Source organism: Puma concolor, chromosome A1, assembly GCF_028749965.1.
Source record: "Puma concolor isolate L17-30 chromosome A1, mPumCon1.1.hap2, whole genome shotgun sequence".
Taxonomy (NCBI): domain Eukaryota; kingdom Metazoa; phylum Chordata; class Mammalia; order Carnivora; family Felidae; genus Puma; species Puma concolor.
In genome coordinates this window covers 115,545,230-115,567,010 of record NC_141667.1, presented here as the reverse complement: position 1 = coordinate 115,567,010, position 21,781 = coordinate 115,545,230, and the positions used below count along the sequence as shown (strand labels likewise).

The 21,781-nt window shown below is 36.9% G+C and overlaps 1 protein-coding gene across 4 annotated transcripts in view; it reads right to left on the bottom strand.

The window, feature by feature from the left end:
* Positions 1-3,956: 3,956 nt before the first annotated feature.
* The window catches only part of MIER3 (MIER family member 3), a 34,699-nt gene continuing 16,874 nt past the window's right edge, over positions 3,957-21,781 (bottom strand). For 3 of the 4 annotated variants that reach the window (XM_086700604.1, XM_086700619.1, XM_086700621.1), the window contains 8 exons: positions 21,297-21,382; positions 21,029-21,101; positions 18,898-19,049; positions 15,548-15,629; positions 13,979-14,073; positions 8,283-8,410; positions 8,063-8,205; positions 3,957-7,958 (listed from right to left, as the gene is read on the bottom strand). In XM_086700604.1, the coding sequence (XP_086556730.1) occupies positions 7,501-7,958; positions 8,063-8,205; positions 8,283-8,410; positions 13,979-14,073; positions 15,548-15,629; positions 18,898-19,049; positions 21,029-21,101; positions 21,297-21,382 (1,217 nt within the window). In that variant the 3' untranslated portion in view covers positions 3,957-7,500. The remainder of the gene's footprint in view (positions 7,959-8,062; positions 8,206-8,282; positions 8,411-13,978; positions 14,074-15,547; positions 15,630-18,897; positions 19,050-21,028; positions 21,102-21,296; positions 21,383-21,781) is intronic. The other variant, XM_086700608.1, reaches the window with a different exon arrangement.

The following is a 21,781-nucleotide window of genomic DNA, read 5'->3' as shown; positions in this document are numbered from 1 at the left end:
ATGCAACTGGAGAGTGTGATGCTAAGTGAAATAAGCCATGCAGAGAAAGACAGATACCATATGTGTTCACTCTTATGTGGATCCTGAGAAACTTAACAGAAACCCATGGGGGAGGGGAAGGAAAAAAAAAAAAAAAAAGAGGTTAGAGTGGGAGAGAGCCAAAGCATAAGAGACTGTTAAAAATTGAGAACAAACTGAGGGTTGATGGGGGGTGGGAGGGTGGGTGATGGGTATTGAAGAAGGCATTTTTTGGGGATGAGCACTGGGTGTTGTATGGAAACCATTTGACAATAAATTTCATAAAAAATAAAATAAAATAAAAATACTCTATTTTTATATTATAAACTAAAGCCAAAAATATATGTTGTTGCCATGAGCTGTGTGTGTGTGTGTGTGTGTGTGTGTGTGTGTGTGTGTGTGTGTGTGTGTGTGTGATTTAAGGATTGTTTTATCTTTTAGCATGGAAATAAAGTCATAAGATAGTGGTGATGGGAGGAACATGTATTCCCCATTCTCTTTTTTTTTTTTAAGTTTATTTATTTATTTTGAGAGAGAGCGAGCGAGCAAGCAAGCAGGCTCCTTGCTGTCAGCACAGAATCCAATGCAGGGTTCAAACTCACAAACTTTTGAGTACATGACCTGAGCTGAAACCAAGAATCAGACACTTACCGACTGAGCCACTCAGGTGCCCCTCCCCATTCTCTTATTCCAAGGGGGAGCACTTCCAATAGTGATGCTCCTGGCCTCTCTCTATACCCATTGGAGGAAGAATGATTTTCTGAAATTATCTTTGGAGGAGAACGAGGCACCCATGGCCCAGACCCCTGTATTTTTTTTTTCTGTGGACTCTGCCAGCAGAGAGGGTGTCCTGGTCTTCTCTCTGCTCAGCCAGTGATAGAGTGAGTCTAGTAGTTCGGAGGTGGAGTATTAGTGAGCTCACCTGGCCACAGCTCTGAAGCCACATTCTCCAGTGAGTTTCATTCGTAATCTTAACTTGATCTCCATCAACCTGACTCCCACATTTCTCAAGAAGTTCCAATCTTGGGTGGAGAGGACACCTCAAATCCTAACATGGAACCACATTTTAACCACCTTAACTGCTACATCAACAACTTTCTTCAGTTTATTGCAATTTCAATAGCATTGTAATTGCCTTCCCTTGTTTCCACTCCTGCCACTTTTACAGAATTGATCACCCAGAGAGGTTCTTGTAAATGTAACTCAGATCTTGACCTACCTCTGCTCAAAATCCTCTCATTACTCCTCATATACTGGAATAAATGCTAAAGTCCTTCACATAAATGATGTAGCCATTCACTACCTCTGATCTCACCTCTTGCTCGTTCTACCCCAGGCACATCTGCCTCCTTCCCACACCTTGAACCTGTTGGACACACGCACACTTTCAGGGCTTCTGCACTAGTTTTTTGTGCCTGCAAAGGTCTTCCCCTTTTTTGTCACCTTGCCAACCATCGTACAATCACAATTCACAATCCCTAAGTGCCAGCCCTGAAACTTCCTATTACACTTTTTTTCTCTATCATATGTATCATGTATAAATAGTAAATGTACATTTGCGACAGCAGCTGATTCTTTTTCTTAGCCTCCTTTATCTTCTATTTGTGTCAGTAAGATCCTTAAAACCAGGAGAAACTAATCTTATTTGGAAAAAAAACCCAAAACAATCTACTTGACCAAGAAGATCCTGTTACCCAGAACCTTATATAAAATACAGAAATACTAACTCCTGTGGACATATTAGGAGGGGCTGTAGGATGGGCTGGAGTTTTTAGGAGTGAACTCTTGAAATGTCAATAACTTAACTAGTGCAGGGAAAAAATATGTTATATAGAAAAAAGATCAAATATGGCAAAATGTCAGTTCAATCTGGTTTGTTCATTATATTATTCTAATTTTTGTCTTAAAAAGTCTTTCTTTCAAAGCTAGGGGACAAGTCACCATTAGTTTAAGAGTAATATAGGCCATCAAGCATTCAGTGATACCTACTAGGTGAAGGGTCCTGGGATATACAAAGAATAAAACATGGTTCCTCATAAAATGCTCACGGTGAGAGTATAAAGCTTGCCTAGTATCATGACTTGGTTTGCACTGGAGGGGTGAATTTATTTTTTAATGTAACACTGACATTTTAAAACATAGAAAAACCATGTTATCTTTTTTCTTACTAAAAATTTTTTTAGATTTATAAATGGCTAATTTCATTTCTGACATGCTTACAAAATGCTTTTGAGTTCTATACCAGAAAACAACTTTGTAGCAGTATTGCCTTTACCTTTGCGTAAGCATCTCATCAAAATTGAGTTACACAACAGCCTGTGTGTCTCTCGAAAGTGAATGTCAACTAATGTATTAAACGTAGAAAAACGTGAGCACTCCTGGTCTAGAACCATGAATTCAGTCCCCTAGTATACAATTTTGCCAGAGAATCCACAGAGACACAGAAATAGACCGTGAGGATTAAAGAACGCCTACCTGGATGGGAAATGGTAAACAGTGCTATGTACCAGGGGCTAGTTTAAATTCAAAGCGTAGGGGCGCCTGGGTGGCTCAGTCGGTTGAGTGACCGACTTTGGCTCAGGTCATGATCTCATGGTTTGTGAGTTCAAACCCTACGTCGGGCTCTGTGCTGACAGCTCAGAGCCTGGGGCCTGCTTCAGATTCTGTGTCTCCCTCTCTCTCTGCCCCTCCCCCCACTCATGCTCTGTCTCTGTCTCAGAAATAAACAAACATAAAAAAATTTAAAAATAAATAAATTCAAAGTGTACATAATGAAATAGGTAACTTACAGATACCCTGAGGCCTTTGAGAAGTCAGAGAAGCTGCAGGCTCAAAGCCTATCATTGATGAAAATTATGGCCAAGAAAGATAAAGTCTACAAGTCAGGAGAGATTATTCTGCTCCCACAAGGCTCTCCTCTCTCCCCTAAAAGCCTTAAGTACTTTGTAGCTCTCACATGGTACTTGGCCACGTGCTTGGCTGGATTGAAAACATCTGTACTTGTCCCCACCTGAAGGCACTACTGTGTTGTGTCCACCACAGACCCCTGAACATTTATGCTCTGTGGCATCTGTGCAAGGAATGTGATTTTAGAAAAGTAACCAAAGCAGAGGAGTCAAGAGCGTTTGCTTTCATTTTATCCTCTTTGTGTCCTTGTACAAAATCTGGACCCTATGTGCTATCTGATCACTGCATATTAAGAATGGACTAGGGGCGCCTGGGTGGCTCAGTCAGTTGAACATCTGATTCTTGATGTCGGCTCAGGTCATGACCTTGCAGTTTGTGGGATCAAGCCCCACATCAGGCTCCCCACTAGCAGTGCGGAGCCTGCTTGGGATTCTCTCTCCCTCCCTCTCTCCCTGCCCTCCCCTCCCCAACACCCCCTTCTCTCTCTCTCTCTCTCTCTCAAAAAAAAAAAAAAAAAGAACTAGATAAAGCTCTGCTCAGAGGAAATGAAATATGCGAACAAATTTGTGAAATTAGACTGAGATCTTCAGCTTGAAAGATGAAGGTTTTGAAAAGATATTTCTACGAGGCTACTAAACTATGTATACTAGGATAAGAAAGACTAGTTTACCATAAATACATTGTCAAATAACAACACAATTAATAGACATCACGTCTTCCTAAAAGACATACTTACCTAGAACAGTGTTTGAAACAAAACAGACATTCAACAAATATTTCCTGAATTACATTGAAAGTATAAGCTAGCCTCATTTTGGGATGGCTGTTTTATTCCATATGGAAATTTGTTATAGAGGATTTAAAGAAAAAGTATTTTATCTGCCATTTGTCACTATCAAATATCTTATTTACTGCCTCAAAAACCAACCGAACAGTGGTTAAATATCTACCCATGTCCCATGAGTTATAGCTTATGATTCATTAAACAAAAATCTAATTGTGGCAAATACTCACACGAACCAAGAAAAAAAAAAGATTTCCAGATGTTTATTTCTGGAACTGTACACCAGGTATTAAAGTACAACAAATACAAAATAATGCTCAAAAAAATCAGTGTTTATGTACAAATATTAAAATCAATGCAACAATAGCAACTTCCTCTTGAACATCTGATACTAAAACTTGTTGTGATTGTCACTAATTAATCTCATATTCACAGGATACTTATTTCAAAGTGGGACAATTGGAATCACTGGTCATCTAAGAGGAATTTTAATATCTACCATATTTAACAATAAAACTAATAGTTTCCTCCTTTTAGTGAAAAAATTAAGAACTTTTTAAAAAACATAGTAATGTCAATATTTTTATAAATTATTTCAATTTCCATTTGTAGACAATGTGCTTTGAAACTCTGGGCAAACAATCTCCTTGGTGGTCAGGTTTATTCATTAGTTTACATTCAAAGTTGAAATATTCACTAGAGACTTTGGTTAAATTAAATAGTATCACTATGCTCTATTAAATCTGACGTTCTCAAATATTTATGACCCTCAATTTTAAAAATTAAAAAGGAAACAATTGCACAATTCTTTGACCTAATTGTACACACTTTAGTATTGTTTAAACAGTATTCTACATCCTTCAAGTAAATTCAGCAGTTGACCGTGACAAGAGGAAAACTAAACATTTAAAATGCTAGCATGGAAAAGATGACGTACGACTAACAAAAGTATTGCTATAATCACAGCACCAGTTACACTCCTAAATGGATCCGTTGTCCTCTTCAAATTCCCTGTACATAAAAGATACATCAGCCAACAATGCAACTGCTCACCATGGATTTTTGGTTTGTTCATAAGAAAATAATGCGGCAAAAGAAAACAAAAGAATTTATCACAGTTTGTTATAAGAATTGTGCTTCACACTTGATAATAAAGGCATTATTGTTTCTTCATAAAATTGCAAATCAGTTATTTTCATGCTCTCAAACGCAATTCTTCTAATAAACAGTAACAAATTCTCTGTTAAGATGCTTAACTGGAGGAAACAAAACCCAGTAAATCCAGCTTTTAAAAGAAAATTCAATAAATAGCTATTTTACATGGATAAAGTCATAGTGGTACAATTTATGAATGTCACATCAAGCATGCACAAAAATGGTATTATACATGGCGGAAGCAGTCAGAAAATATTGAATTAGATCTAAAAAGATATGAAGAATTTACATATATATACAAAAATCTTGCAAATTATTGCCTCATTTTAACAAGGAATTAAAAGTAAACGTTACCAGCTAGTTAGCACTCTCTAAGAGGCTAAAATCAGATTGACATTTAAAAATCTATTAAACTAGCTGGAATTTATTTTTCTCTCATATCATTTTCTGGATTTTGGTCAAAAATCTTTATTTAAATAACTAAAGTGTCCATTCAACTTGCTGATAATCAAAACTTTAGATAAGAAACACTGTTTCCATCTTATATCAAGATCCCAGCAATGCATAGATAAACTGACTATGTTACTGCATCAGCTACTGAGAATGGGCATGTTCATTTAAGTGCAACTGGTATTAGCATTCAGTCATCTTTGTGTAAATTATTTTATACAAACCAGCCACTGTAAACCCAGAGTGAAAATTAAAGTTATAACAATGGAAGATTATGGCCAGTATCTTACTAAATTATAAAAGGTATACTGATTTTTAACAAAAGAAATAAGGTTCAAAGTTTAGCACAACACCACAGCAATAAGAAGCTGATAACTTGGATAAAAATATCTGAAAGCAACATAGAGCCCAGGCTACCCATTATTTACTGTGTGCATACAGGAATGCTAGACTTTAGATGTATAAATTAGAGACTGATTTTAAGTTATTAATTTAACTACTTTTGTCCACTGTGCTAAACTAAATTTTATAGTAAATATGCTACTGCGTAAACACTTCAAAGCAATCTTCATTAAAATGCTGCAAACAAAAATAAGAATACACATCATCCAAAACTAAGGATGTCATTGCAGTTCACAGTTTGTATAATAAATACCCTCCCTTTCCATCACTACTAAGGTCACTACAACCTATCTACTCATCAGCACAACCTTGAAGCGACTTATACTTACAAATATCAGCAATGCAGCCAAACATTTAAGTTTTTTGCAAAGCACAACAACTAGCAGAAATTGAAAATTTCAACTAAGATGGTGCAAAAAAAAAAAAAAAAGCAAAATTCCATTGTAACTGAACTATAAAAGCAAAGCTTATTACATCCTAATACTGTATTGTGTATCATGTGAATTCACCTTTTAACTTAAAGATGCATATCTATAGAGCAAAAATGGCCAAAGTTTATGACAATGGCTTCTCATTCACAATGTCTGGAATAGAAATAAAACTGAGTGTGAGATGCATCTGAACGTCTATCACTTTTTAAAACTTAAAGTGGTAAAGTACCATTCTATGTCAATAGACAGAAACTCACATTTTTCTTGCCAACTGTTCAAGCTAAACAAAAAAAGTTTAAATATACTTCAAGGTTCTACTGCATTAAGTGTAAAATCTAGAAGTCCCTCCAAAATATGAACACTTTGAACTGCAGTGCTACAAACAACATAAGAAGTGTCCCAAATGTAAACCATTGAGTGGCAACATCCTAGGCTCTGTAGACTGTGTCCTGCAAGTCAGTTGCCTCAGGATAAACTAAATTATCAATACCAGTATGATTTTTAGAATTATAATCTTGACAATGGTGGACAAAACCCCATCTAAATACCACATCTTCAAAAGCCAAATTTTTAGCCAATCAATGAAGGTACACAGAACTCTTCCCACAGTAAAATGACAGATTCTGTGTAAGGTAGCCCTGGTCTAGAATTCTGAAACAGGATCCAAGCAAGTGTCTTCATAATTTGCACGCAGTTCCTCGTGCTGGCTTCCATAAAGATGGACTTGCTGTTTTGTAAACTGAAGTGCTCTAGTTGAATAACATGAGAGAAGTTTCCATTTTAAAAAAATCCTTGCATGTTTGTGCAGTTTAAAGAAACCTACCCCTGCTTTTATTTAATTAAGAAAATAAAACCAAAAAATGCTACATTGAGCAGGGATTGGGATCGGTACCTGTAAACATTGTTATTCCACTGCATCCATTACGGCAAAAGGAATTTACACGAAAAGAAGCCACTCCATTCAGTTCAGAACATCTGTGCTGGTTTTGAGCCGGTGGCCTCTGTCTACAGGTTTTAAAATTGGGAGTGAGGGCAGTGGGGAACAGAAAAGAATAGAAAAAAAGGGAGTGGAGAAGAGGTACTGGGGGATGAGGAAGAGATAAGCAGAGCTTAAAGCTGCACCACAGAGTTCAATCTTAGTTCCCAACTCTGCTGATCATAGTTCATTTCCACATTTATGGATTGAAAAATGAAAATACTCTTGATAAATCAAGATATAGTTCTATACATACTGACATCACTGATGTCATAGTGAAAAAGGTTCAAACTTCCAGTGAAAGACTAAGCAAACCTGATCCTTTCCTCAAGTTTACTGGTTCCGCACACCCACTGTTTCTGGGCTCCTCACTCGTGTCACTCAGAGTGAAGGGCGGCATGCTGATGTAGAGCATGGGCACTGATGAAGCCATTGGTCTCACTGGCAGACAGACTGCCAAAGTCAGCCACAGAGACAGCCATTTTGGCACTGGTGATGTGATGTGTGTGATTTTCAAAGTCCACACCCAAATTATTTACAGAAACCTCATTCATAAAGGATTCAGGAACAGCAATGCCCATTTTCAATCTCTTTGCTGGTCTTTCTGACTCTTCACTGCACATGTTCATGGGGTTTAGCTCCGAGTGATAAAATCCAGTCTCAAATAAATTAAAACAATCACTTTCCCCGTTGCTAGGCAAGGTGAGTAACTCTTCCGTTACGACAGGCACATGATTTACTTGTCCACGGGGTGTGTTGCCCAATGGAGGAAAGCTATCATCCAAACAATTAACATCCGTGGGGTTGCAGACGGTTGCTACGCTGTTGGTCAAAGCTAAAAAGAAATGGAAAATGTTTAAGTAAGTTGTCCTGTGTCATGAAACAAAGAAGACACAATTTTGCCCTAAGCTGAAGAACACAAAAAGATGCTCATTTTACCTGTCAAGTCACTGGCAGTGAAAGAGTTGAGAATGTTCAGCTGTTGATCAGGAAGAGGCTCAGGTCGATTAGAAGTTAAGGCTGAAGAATTTACTGTCCCTCCCAGAGCTTCTGTTTCATCTACCAAACGATCCATATAGTCCCTGAAAAACATACCCCAATAATTTCATGACTGCATATCAGAGTTAAAACAAAAGTCTCTAAAGCCCACGGTACTTACGTAACTCCAGGGTGATGGTTATATCGTTTCTTTCCAAATCTTGTCTGTTGAGCAAAGTAATCATAACGTTCAGATTTCTTCCACATATAGTAGAATGCTACACATTCAGCAACTGTTCTAGTTCTCACCTAACAAAAGACAGTTGAATTTTTCAGTAGAAACCAACAAACCCAATCCATTTTTTAGTAATTTTTTTAATACAACTATAGCTTTAATCCATGGGTCTTATTTTCTATCTCCCGAATTATGAAATTCTGAACATTTTATTAGAAAAAAATGTCTTTATATTTATACTATTTAATAATAAGGATACCTTCAAAAGGCCAAGGTTTGTTATTTCAATCAGAATGTATTAGTTTATAAAATAAATGTGTACCCAGATGTGATGCTGAAAATCCTTAAACACTGGCAACCTTTACTTCTTCCCTCACTGAACACTCATTGTGATTCTGACTGCAGCAGGAGTCCTTAACCCTGAGGGGTCCATGAATGGGATTAATGGGCATCTAATAAATCCGAAAATTATATGTAGGTACACTTTTCTGGGGTAAAGGGCTGCAGCTTCATCAGATTATCAAAGGGTTCCATAATGCAAAAGAGACTAAAAACTCTTAGAAAAGGGATCAGCACTCTACTGCATCTGCAATTTAAGATGATTTTCTAGCTAAAGGCAGGGTGTTTTCCTTCAACGTGGGTTTGGTTCACAGCTACAGGACTTTGGTAACAACAACAACAAAAACAATAAAATTTGAGCCTCACCAACGTGTCTCCACATCCAGACTAGGGCTGTTCAAACTATATGCAGCTAAAGGTATGAGTTCAAACATACAGACAAAATTCTGTGTCCTTCTCTAATAAATACTTTCTCCACTGCTTAATCAGTATCCTATGAGGAACTTTTAGCATCTCTATCCTGATTACTGATCATGACATAAGTGCATAACATAAGGAACAAGCTTTCTTTCTTTTTTTTTTTTTTTTTCAATATATGAAGTTTATTGTCAAATTGGTTTCCAGGGAACAAGCTTTCTAAGCCAAGAAATAAAGTGTACATTTCAATAAACATCATTAACTAGAAGTCTTTGTGGTCCCAAGAACATAGGCTTCTTGGGAACAGAAAACTTTCCTGTCTTATTCACTGATGTATTCCTAGTGCTTAAAACAACGTCCAGTAAATTGTAGAACTTCATTATTTATGGAATAAACGAATAAATTTCCTAAGTCACTGTAAAACTTATGTTTTATTTTGACTTCAACAACCCAGCCTTCTTTAAAAAAGTTTTATCTATTCACTAAATACTTCATCTCATATTTGAGAAAACATAAGATTTTCATACATACAAAAAGGCATTAAACAATTCAACATCATACTGGAATATCTAGCAAAAGCAATAAGAAAAATAAAAGGTATACACATTGAGAAGAAATAAAACTGTCTCTGTTTACAGATGACATGACCATACAAAGAAAAATCCAAAGAATCCACAAAAAACTCATGGAACTAATAAACGATTATAGCAAGATTGTAGCATACACAGTTAACACACAAAAGTCAATTGCTTGCCTATATACCAGCAATGAACAAATGATATTTGAAATTTAAAAACACAACATTTACATTAGCACACCCAAAATGAAATATTTAGGTATAAATCTAACAAAATACATGCAAGACCTATGTAAGGAACATTGTAATATGATTAAAGAAATGAGAACTATAAATAAATGGAGTGATATCCCACATTCATGGATAAGAAGACTCATTACTGTTAAGATGTCAGCTCTTCCCAACTTAACCTATAGATTCAGTGCAATTCTAATCAAAGTCCCAGCAAGTTATTTGGTAAATACTGACAAACTAATTCTAAAGTTTATATGGGAAGAGCAAAACAATACAAAACAAAAATAGAATAACCAACACAATACTGAAAGAAAACAAAGCTGGAGGACTGATAGTACCCAACTTCAAGCTTACTATAAAGCTACAGGAGTCAAGACAGTGTGATACTAGTGAAAAAACAGATACCCACATTAATGCAACAGAATAGAGAGCCCAGAAAAAGACACACAAATGCAGTCAACTAATCCTTAACAAAGAGTAAAGGCAACACAATGAAGTCATCTTCTAAACAAATGGTGCTAGAACAACTGAATAGCCACATGTAAAAACAAATAAAAAAACAAGGAAGAAAGGAAGAAAAGACACAGTTCTTAAAAACTTTCACAATAATTAACTAAAAATGGAATACAGATGTAAATGTGTAATGTGCACAACTATAAAGCTCCTAGAACATAACATAGGAGAAAATCTAGATGACTTTGGGGATGACATGACTTTTAAGATGTAATACTAACAGCATTATCTATAAAAGAAAATTTGTGGGGCGCCTGGGTGGCGCAGTCGGTTAAGCGTCCGACTTCAGCCAGGTCACGATCTCGCGGTCCGTGAGTTCGAGCCCCGCGTCAGGCTCTGGGCTGATGGCTCAGAGCCTGGAGCCTGTTTCCGATTCTGTGTCTCCCTCTCTCTGCCCCTCCCCCGTTCATGCTCTGTCTCTCTCTGTCCCAAAAATAAATAAACGTTGAAAAAAAAAAATTAAAAAAAAAAAAAATTTGTTAGGTTGAAGTTCATTAAAATTAAACACTTCTAGGGGCGCCTGGGTGGCGCAGTCGGTTGAGCGTCCGACTTCAGCCAGGTCACGATCTCGCGGTCCGTGAGTTCGAGCCCCGCGTCGGGCTCTGGGCTGATGGCTCGGAGCCTGGAGCCTGTTTCCGATTCTTTGTCTCCCTCTCTCCCTGCCCCTCCCCCGTTCATGCTCTGTCTCTCTCTGTCCCAAAAATGAATAAACGTTGAAAAAAAAAAAATTAAAAAAAAAAATTAATTTAAACACTTCTACTTTGCAAAAGAGCATGAAAAGACAGCCAAAGACTGGGAGAAAATATATGTAAAACACCTATGTGATAAAGGACTGTTATTGGAATTATGTAAAGATCACTTACAACTCAATGATAAGACAACAAACCACTCAGTTAAAAAATAAGCTAAAAAAAAAAAAAAAAAGGCTAAACACCTTAACAGAAGACACCTCCTTACAAAAAAGAAATACAGATGGCAAATAAGCAAATGAAAAGACGCTCCACATCATATGTCATCAGAAAAATGCAGAAAACAAGATACATTACACACCTATTACAACACCCAAAATCTAAAACACTGACAACAACAAATGCTGACAAGGATGTGGAGCAACAGGAACTCTCATTGCTGCTGGGAATACAAAATGGTAAAGCCAATTTAGCAGACATTTGGAAGGTTTTCTACAAAACCAAACATACTCTTACCATATAATCCCACTCACTGGCATTTAGCCAAAGAAGTCAAAAACCTTCAACCAGATGTTTATAGCAGCTTATAACTATCAAAACTTGGATGCAACCAAGATGTGCTCCAATAGGTGAATGCATAAGATGGTATATCCATACAATGGGATAGAAAGAAATGTGATAAAAAGAAATGCACTTTCAAGCCATGAAAAAAAATAGAGAAACCCTTAAATGCGTTATTACTATGTCAAAGAAGCCAATCCGAAAAGGCTACATACTATATGATTCCGACCATATGACATTCTGAAATGGCAAAAGTATACAGACAGTAAAAAGCCAGGTGTTAGGAGTAGGGCTGCAGGGAGGGAAAGAATAGGGTGGAAGAGGTTAGACTACACGGATTTTTAGGGCTGGGAAACTATGCTGTATGACACTATAATGGTGGATATCATTATACATGTAATGGTACATGTCATTACACATTTGTCAGAACCCATACAACACAAAAAGTGAACCCAAATGTAAACCATGGACTTCAGTTAATAATAATATATCAATATTCATTCATTAATTATAACATATATCACACTAATGTAAGATATTAATAATAATGGAAGCTGTGTATGTGGGGGTAAGGGGATACACGGGAACCCTGTGTACTTTCTGATCAATTTTTCTGTAAACCAAAATGCCCGAAAAAACAAAGTCTATTAATGAAAAAGGCAGAAAATATTGACCTACCCATCTAAACACTTCAGAATCTTATGTTCCTTTAGGATAAAGAGAGATAATAATAAACAAAGCATACTTTAATGAAAATTATTACAAACTACTAGAATATACACACACATACACTTTTTTAAAAGTACTTTATTTTTTAGAGCAGTTTTCAGTTCACAGCTGATTTGAGCAGAAAGTCCAAGTTCCCACATACATCTCCTGCTCCCAAACATGCATAATTCCCTTCACTATCAATTCCCCACCTCAGTGGCACTTGATACAATCAATGAATCTATACCAGCACGGGTTTATTACCCAAAATCATTTACATTAGGGTTCACTCAGTCATTACTTATTACATAGGTATTGAAAAATATATAATGACATACATCTATCGAATATAACATGATACAAAATAATTTCACTGCCTTAAAAATCCTCTGTACTGCACCTATTCATTCCTCCCTCCACGAAAAATTTTGAAACCACTAATCTATTTATTGCCCTCATAGTTTTACCTTTTCCAGAATGTCATATAATTGAGATCATACAGTATATAGTCTTTCCAGATTGGTTTCTTTGCCTTAGCAATACACGTTTAAAGGTCCCCCCATGTCTTTGTGGCTTGATAGCTCATTCTTTTTTAGCACTGAATAATATTCCATGGAATGGATCTGTCAGTGTATTTATCCATCTTCCTCTCAAAGTGTGTTAATTCATCTATTCAAAGGACATCTTAATTATGTCCAAGTTCTGGCAATTATGACTAAAGCTGCTATTAATATTTGTGTGGAGGTTTCTGTGTGGACTTAAGTTTTCAACTCCTTCAGGTAAAGACCACTGAGTACAATTGCTGGATCATATGGGAAGAGTATGGTTAGCTTTGTAAAAAAACACCAAACTGTCTTTCAAGAAACTGTCAACTGTCTTTTTAAGGTGGCCATACTATTTTACACTCTCATCAGCAATGAATGAGAATTCCTGTTGCTCCACAACCTCACCAGCATTTCATGCTGTGGTAACATTTATAGTTGCTTTTAGTAACCAATGTTTCTTCTTTCAGCAACTGCAGTTCTGGCCACTAAAGGGAAACATTTCTGAGGCCACAAACCTCTGAATAGCTTAGAAAGAAATCAAAGTCAAGGAAAATGGTAAAAGACTAAGACTACCTGGAAAATACAGTAAATCCATTTTCTTTTCTGTTTTAATGTTTATTTTTGAGAGAGAGAGAGAGAGAGAGAGACAGAGTGCAAGTGGGGGAGGGGCAGAGAGAGGGAGACACAGAATCTGAAGCAGGCTCCAGGCTCTGAGCTGTCAGCACAGAGTCCGACGCAGGGCTCAAACTCATGAATCACGAGATCATGACCTGAGCCAAAGGCACACACTTAACGGGAATGAGCCACCCAGGCATCCCAAGTGAATCCATATTCTATGAATATGACAACTATATGTGTCAAAAGATAGGTGAGTACACTATCAGCATTCCCAGGAGTAGGTGTTGGCAAATCCCAGTCATGTTTAGAGTAATATGAGAAATGTTAATGTCAGGAGAGCATTAACAAGTTCTTCCTTTCTTTTGTCCTAAGTGACTTAAAACTTATTTGTTTATATTCATTGTAATTACTAAGCAATCTGTACTAATCTGCCTAATTTACCTTATTCTTCTGTATAAGATGAAAATCTTTTCCAAAAAGCATGAGTGCATGTTCAAAGCTCCGGCATTCTTCTTCTGTCCATGCAGTCATTCCTTCTAAAGAAATGTTAAAAAAAAAAAAAAAAAAAAAAGATGTATTGATTGACCTCACATCTTTTATGCGAATTGCTAGTTTACTTTCAGTATGTTTCCCCCTATAAAAGGCCATTAACTAACTCCTTCCCTCTCCCTCTCCCTGTACCTCCCTCCCTCCCTCCCTCTCTCTCTCTCTCTCTCTCACACACACACACACACACACACACAGTTCTGTAATCCAATGATTTCAGTTAGGATTACCTGAAGTATACACATGATAAATATTACTTAAAAATCTACAATACCAAAATATAAAAACTAGGTTTTTTTTCTCTGCATGAAAGGATAAGGATGTAATTTTTTTAACTTATGCTCATTGTTTTTCTAATTTTTTTTAAACTATAAGCATGTATTTTTTTTTAATTAGAAAAAAAGGTTATTTCCTTTATGGGAAAAAAAGTTCCTTATTTTGCTATTATATCAAAACCATAGTGCTTTAAGTAGAGACCATGAGTAATCAATATACATTTATTTAAAGTCTTTTTGCAGAGTGCTACACTCTGGAAATCTAACAGGAATAAGAAACAGCCCATGTTCTCAAAACACTAAATCCCATTCAACTTCCCAGAAGACACTAACAATAAACTCAAATCTATTTGGGGCAGAAAAGACTTGGGAGTTTTTTCCTCAAAGACATGGGAGACTACATCCCCATGAAGAATAGTCCACCATAAAGATAAAACATAGTTTGAACTCAAGAAAAAAACCCAGTATTTAGTTCTCAACATTAGGAGAGCTTAAAATAAGTTTTTTAAAAAAACAACTTTTATAAGGAAACATTCCAAAAGACTGTCTCAACCTACAAGTTTAAACATACTCTTTTCAGCTTTTCTGTTTTTGCCAAGCCATTTATATAATATTAGAGTATTATTTCTTTACCTACTTACTTAATGAAAGCCATGGTGCATGCAATTCACTTATATAATAACAAAACTACTGAAATTAAAGTTAACCATTTTCCTTGACATACACAAAGCAAAACCTAAGCGCTGTAAAAATTTTATTACATGATTACTAAAAACACCCTTCTTGTAATAAATTCAATGGAATATTTTATACATGTTTCTTTTTTATCTTTAATCTCCTTTCCATTTCCTGTTTGGTTTAAAAAAACAACTTTTTGTTCAGTGAAATCATAAAAATCATTCTTTTTAATTACTTTGGATATATTGTCATCTCTGGGGTCTGCTTTGTTCTGTAACTATTTCTTCAAGAAAGTGGAGGTGACAGGGGGTAACTAATGTGTATTTGAAAAATCTCTGGTACGTCTAAAAATAGAGGGCAAGAAAAGGAAACAATTATTCGCTATGAAGATGAACACCGATCTTACAAAAGTGTTACAGGACTGCTCCTTCCTTTATAATACTTTGCTTATTCTACTCCCCAAATGAGGATCCCCTGTCATTTCCCTCTCTTGATCCCAAGCTTTGCTTACCTTGAGATGCCTTTCCATTGCAGCAGTACCTTTCAATTGCTTCCTTTATATTATGGTTACACTTGAGAAGTTCATATAATGCCTACAAGAGAAAGAAAAAAACTATTCAATAAAAATTATCAGAAATTCATACTTAATAGCATTAAAACAGACAAACAACCAGGACCAGTAACAGTCCTGACAAATACTGTCTGAAATGCTCTCTAAATATGTAAGACATTTGAGGGTATGTTTGTCCAAACATTTAGTATACATACCTATCCTGATGATAGACTCAAGTATCTTAGAAGTTTGTTCATTTTCACTCTACCTCTCAGAAGTCACCCACTGGTATCACTCTTGACTTTATTTTTTATTGTCAGGCCATCTGAGCTGGGGAAATTTCCCTATTTTAGATGATTTTTCCAGTTGGGAAAAATTAGTATAAATATGGTCTTGTTCTTCACATCACCTACTCCCTGCCTTTTAGAGTGTCAATATAAGGAAACAGCAGCTAGCCTGGAAGAGGATGCGTATTTTAGTGACTTGGGTTTATAACAGTCTCATTGTCTACTATGAAACATATCATTTTTTAATACTGTTTAAGATTCTTCCCCTCTCTGCCCCTCCCCCACGTGCTCTCAAAATAAATAAATAAAACCTTAAAAAAAAACCAATCTAGCTGCTAAAAGAGCATCTGGTAAATCAATATCCATTTCTAATTTAAAAAAGACAGGGGCACTTGGGTGGCTCAGTTGGTTAAGCGTCCAACTTCAGCTCAGGTCATGATCTCATGGTCTGTGAGTTCAAGCCCCGTGTCGGGCTCTGTGCTGACAGCTCGGAGCCTGGAGCCTGCTTCAGATTCTGTGTCTCCCTCTCTCTGCCCCTTCCCCGCTCACACTATGTATGTGTCTGTCTGTCTCTCTCTCTCTCTCAAAAATAAACATGAAAAGGGGCTGGCTGAGTCAGTTAAGCATCTGATTTCAGCTCAGGTCATGATCTCACAGTCTGTGAGTTTAAGCCTCGCGTCAGGCTCTGTGCTGACAGATCAGAGTCTGGAGCCTGCTTCAGATTCCGTGTCTCCCCCTCTCTCTGCCCCTCCCCTGCTCATGCTCTGCCTCTCTCTGTCTCAAAAATAAACAAAAACATTTAAAAAAATTAAAAAAAAATTTTAAAAAAAACATGGAAAAAAAAAGACAAAAACTTTTTTCTTCATGTTTATTTTTGAGACAGAGAGAGAGAGACAGAGTGTGAGCAGGGGAAGGGCAGAGAGAGACAGAGACACAGAATACGAAGCAGGCTCCAGGCTCTGAGCTGTCAGCACAGAGCGCGACGCAGGGACTGAACTCACGAACTGTGATATCATGACCTGAGCCGAAGTCAGACGCATCACTGACTGAGCCACCCAGGCGCCGCAAAGACAAAAACTATTTTATGTGTAAGCAGAATGTTACTACCTTATTATAATAAAGACAACCTATATCAAACCAAGCACCAATATTCTTCTTTTTTTTTTAATGTTTATTTATTTTTGAGAGACAGGGAGAGAAGGAGAGAGACAGAGAGCAGGCGTGGGTGCAAAGGGTAGTGAGAGAGACAGACAGATGATCCAAAGCCGGCTCTGTGCTGACAGCGGACAGCCCAACACAGGACTTGAACTCACAAACCATGAGATCATGACCTGAGCCAAAGTCGGTCGCTTAACTGACTGAGCCACCCAGGTGCCCCACACTGGTATTATTCCTAATGTAAAAACCTTAGATGATTACTTTCCATCAAAAGCAGGCCTCAAATCACTATCACTACCAGACATCTCTGAGTTATGGCTACTTAAAGACTAGAAAGCCTGATAAAAACAACTGAAAAATTATGTTTCAACAGCTTGAGAAAAAATAAATTTTTAAAAATTGGTATTTCTCTATATTAACAACATACCATTATAATAGAGATCCCATTTACAAAAGTATTAAAATCACGTATTTCAAATACTGAAGAATTAAGTTAATTAGATGGATGTGATACCCAAACAAACAAAAACATTTGAGTGATTAAAAAAGTAAAATAAATGGAAAGTCAGACCATGTTCTTGAACTGGAAGGTTTAATGTTTTAAAGGCACTAATTCTTGCAAAATTAATTTATAGTTTCATGGATTATCAGTACAAAAACCCAATGGGATTTCTTTTTGACAGGTGAAAGATACTCTGAAATTCAGTTTCTATAACTTCTCTATGTTACTTGGGAATTCAAGGCTGAGTCCAACTATCACTGGATATTCATTTCAGTTAGGATCACCTAGGCTAAAGATACAGGGTGAAGAGTAATACAAGAGGGGCAAAATGGTATCAGAGGGCAAAACTAGGGGCATCCAAAAAAAAAAAAAAAAAAGCCCTAATAGGTATTACTCCCAGCCCCATCCCACATACAATCAGGAGTATTCTGCATCTATAGGTACACAGTGCTTAACAAATGCTCCTAAAGCAAATTTATACAACCTTAATACAAAATACTTTCAAACATTTCCTGAATAAAGTTCGAGAGTAATCCAAAGAATATCTTTATTATAAAACCTACAAGTCTAAGCATAGAGAATGTTTAAGTTAAGTGACATTATAGCTACAGATGGAATATATAAAATCATCAGGAATGAGATACTAAAGAATTTTCAATGGCAAAGGAAAGTAAGTGACTCAAATTAAGATGTGCACATATACATAGAAGAAAAGACCAGAAGACATCAAACAATATGGAATGGTTATCACTACCAGCTCTTGGGACTTTTTATAAGCCAGTATTTTCCAAGTTTCAAAAATCTATCAGGGGGCACCTGGGTGGCTCAGTTGGTTAAGCGTCCAATTTCGGCCTAGGTCATGATCTCATGATTCATGAGTTCAAGCCCCGTGCTGGGCTCTGTGCTGACGGCCCAGAGCCTGAAGCCTGCTTCACATTCTGTGTCTCCCTCTCTCTCCCTGCCCCTTCCCCACTCGTGCTCTGTTTCTCTCTGTCTCTCAAGAACTAAACATTAAAAAAAAAACAAATTGGGGCGCCTGGGTGGCTCAGTCGGTTGAGCGTCCGGCTTCGGCTCAGGTCATGATCTCACAGTTTGTGGGTTCGAGCCCCGCATCGGGCTCTGTGCTGATGGCTCAGAGCCTGGAGCCTGCTTCAGATTCTGTGTCTCCCTCTCTCTCTCTGCTCCTCCCCCACTCATGCTCTGTCTCTCTCTCCTTCAAAAATAAATAAAAACATTTTAAAAAAATTAAAATCTATCAGAAAAAGAGATATCCAGTTCACACGTAAGAAATATTTTAATCGAATATAAGAAAATCAAGCAGAGACTAGTTAGCTGCTATTTCGACAAAATTTGAAGAATACCTGTTCATTGTCCCTTGTGTGTGTTCCTGCAGATATCCTATCCATTATTTTTTCATTTCCAGTTCTTAATGAGGTCTCAACAAGGTACTCCTTAACTTTGCTCTCCAAAACCACACCAGGACGCCAAAGTAGCTGGTCTTCATTTTCATACACTGATAAAGAAAATCCCATTAACATACTAAATAATGAACATGCTCATAGATGTATACAAACTGTTCTTCCTCTTCTTTGATATGCTACACACTGGGACTATTTGAGGACACAAGCAATTTGATTGTCTGGCAAGGTGAGTCCTTCATTGGTAAAGGTTTAAAAAAAATTTTTTTAACTTTATTAAGGGCCAAGTGTTCCAGTGGCTAGAGCAAGTAGCTTTCTCGCTGGTTGGATTTACTATCCAATCAGAAGGCTTTCTATGCCCTGTAAAATCTAATGTAAAACTCAGAGGAGAGGTTTTATACTCTCCCTAATGAGGGAATAAAAATAACCTGTGAAAATTCTTTAATAACCTCACTGAACTCCCTGTCTTTATGATGATTATATACAGGTTAAAAACTGTAAAGAAATAAAACAAGCAAACAAAGATCAATAAAAACCAAAATATCTGCCAATAATGAAATACCTAAGAAAGGTAGGTTTTTACTTTACTGATTTCCTCCCAAAAGGTGAATTTTATTTAAAGGAGGAAGCAAATTAATCAAAAATGAATGATTAACAGTAAGAGACGTAAACTTTCCAAAATCTCTTCAAGAGGCTGATATACTAATGAGTGACATGTCACTCAAATAAGGTATATATTCTATCAATGTCCACATTGCCACCATAATTAAAGCTTCTACTTCACAAAATTAAGTAACACAGAGGCCCAAGTACTTATCCCATTGCTTCAAGTGCAATGCATTCTTCAAGTGTGTAATAAAATAATTTGCTGAAATCTCACTATGTACCAAGGACCGTGATAAGTGCTTTACATTCACAACTGTTGGCAATCACCACAGGAATCACCACTCCCAGTGAGCAGGAAAGTTAAAAATAAAATATGCCTGTGAAATAATAAGACTGACTTTTCATGTAAATTTCTGGAACCAGTTTCTTTCCTCTTCGGTCAAAACTGAAATAGGTAAAATAGTTTGGGTTTATTCCCTCTAAGTATAGAGAAGGTATATCTTTCCTTCTGAATGTGTAGAACTGAGAGATGACTACCTCCATTACATCTAATCTAAGAACTGACAGCTGCTAAGCATGTATTTGACTTCCAGGGTTTGTGTGGCATTTAGGTGGGCAACTGGGGCATCTGAAGGTGATCAACTACTGTTTGCTTCCCTGGGAGAATATCACTTTGAAAGCAGTTTAGGAAAATGTTGTTGGTAGGGACTGAAAAGGCTAAGAACCCTAGAGTAGCCAGTCCTTCCTTCCTTCCTTTAAATAGAGGATGAGCTAACAAAGAAAAGGAAGAAAGACTCAGGAAGGGTTGTATCACTGTGACACTTTGGCCCCATCATGTCATAAGAACAAATAAACTCATTAGGGAAAAGGTCAAATGCACATGGCCAAATCTACAGGCTTCCCAATTTCGGCTAGAGAAATGTACCTGTATCTTTATTTTCCACCACATTTTCAGAACCAACTGTTAACTAGGATCTAGCAAAATTGTGAAGAAAAAACTGATTACACTTAAGTAGGGGTGTACAAAACAAGAAGAATCCTTGTATTCTACCACCTTCTCTTTCAGGCCTCACACAAAATTTCATCTATATTCTTTATTCATTAAGAGTTGTCTTTCCAAGAGGATTTTATCTCTCAAATACTCATTATCTCAAGTGGTAAGATTCTACCCACTTCTACTAAAGTGGGATGTGGGCCAAGCAGCTGCACCCTCAGAGACATTCCACTACTTTAGCAGTTGCCTTCGCATACCTGTAAGGCTAAGAAGCACTGTACAGAGAAGAGAGTGGTTCTCCAAGCTCCGAAGTTCATTTCGATATATTATTCCTAAGTCAGTCCCAAACTTTCACTGACTCCAAATCTATCTTTATACTGCCAAGGCTGGTATATAATCAGATAACTAAACAAACACATTAAGGGGTAACAGCCTACCAAATATTATCAATATCAAAATCAAAAGCCTCCTTACCTTTCTCATCACCATCGTACTCTCCAAGGTACGGAGGAATCTCTGCCTGATATTGTAAACCAATCATTATTTCCTACAAGAAAATTCAGAAGTAAAAACACCCTATAAAAATAAATTCTGAAAAACAAGTTCCAACTTATTAATCAGTTACAAGTCAAAAGAAATTTCATCTTGTAACAACAAAATTATCTTAAGTTACTTCAGAAATGTCTTTAAAAGTTATGTTAGTCCAAACAGTCCATTAACTTCTGATGGTAACTCAACTTACTTTCCTCAAATCTTCAGGTGAGTTACCACTGTCTGTTTCAACATCTTCAGCTTCTGATTCCTTATCTCCATCACATGTAGTATTTGCTTAAAAGAAAAGTAAATTTTAAAAAGGTTTTTTTGCCTACTTTTGCAGCACCCGGAAGAACAGCTGGCACATGGTACATTATAAAAGTCTGAATACATGAGAGTAGCACAAATATACTCAACTTCTTGTACTATTCTCAGATCTTAACACCAGTCAAAACAAGACACTGAAAATACTAAGAAAGTGTATATATCCTTAAAAATTTTTCGTCTAGTCATGGGGCACCTGGGTGGCTCAGTCAGTTAAGTGTCCAACTTCGGCTGAGGTCATGAACTTGCTTTTGTGGGTTCGAGCCCCCCACTGGGCTCTGTGCTGACAGCTCAGAACCTAGAGCTTGCTTCAGAATCTGTGTTTCCCTCTCTCTCTTTCTGCTCCTCCCCTGCTCGTGCTCTGTCTCT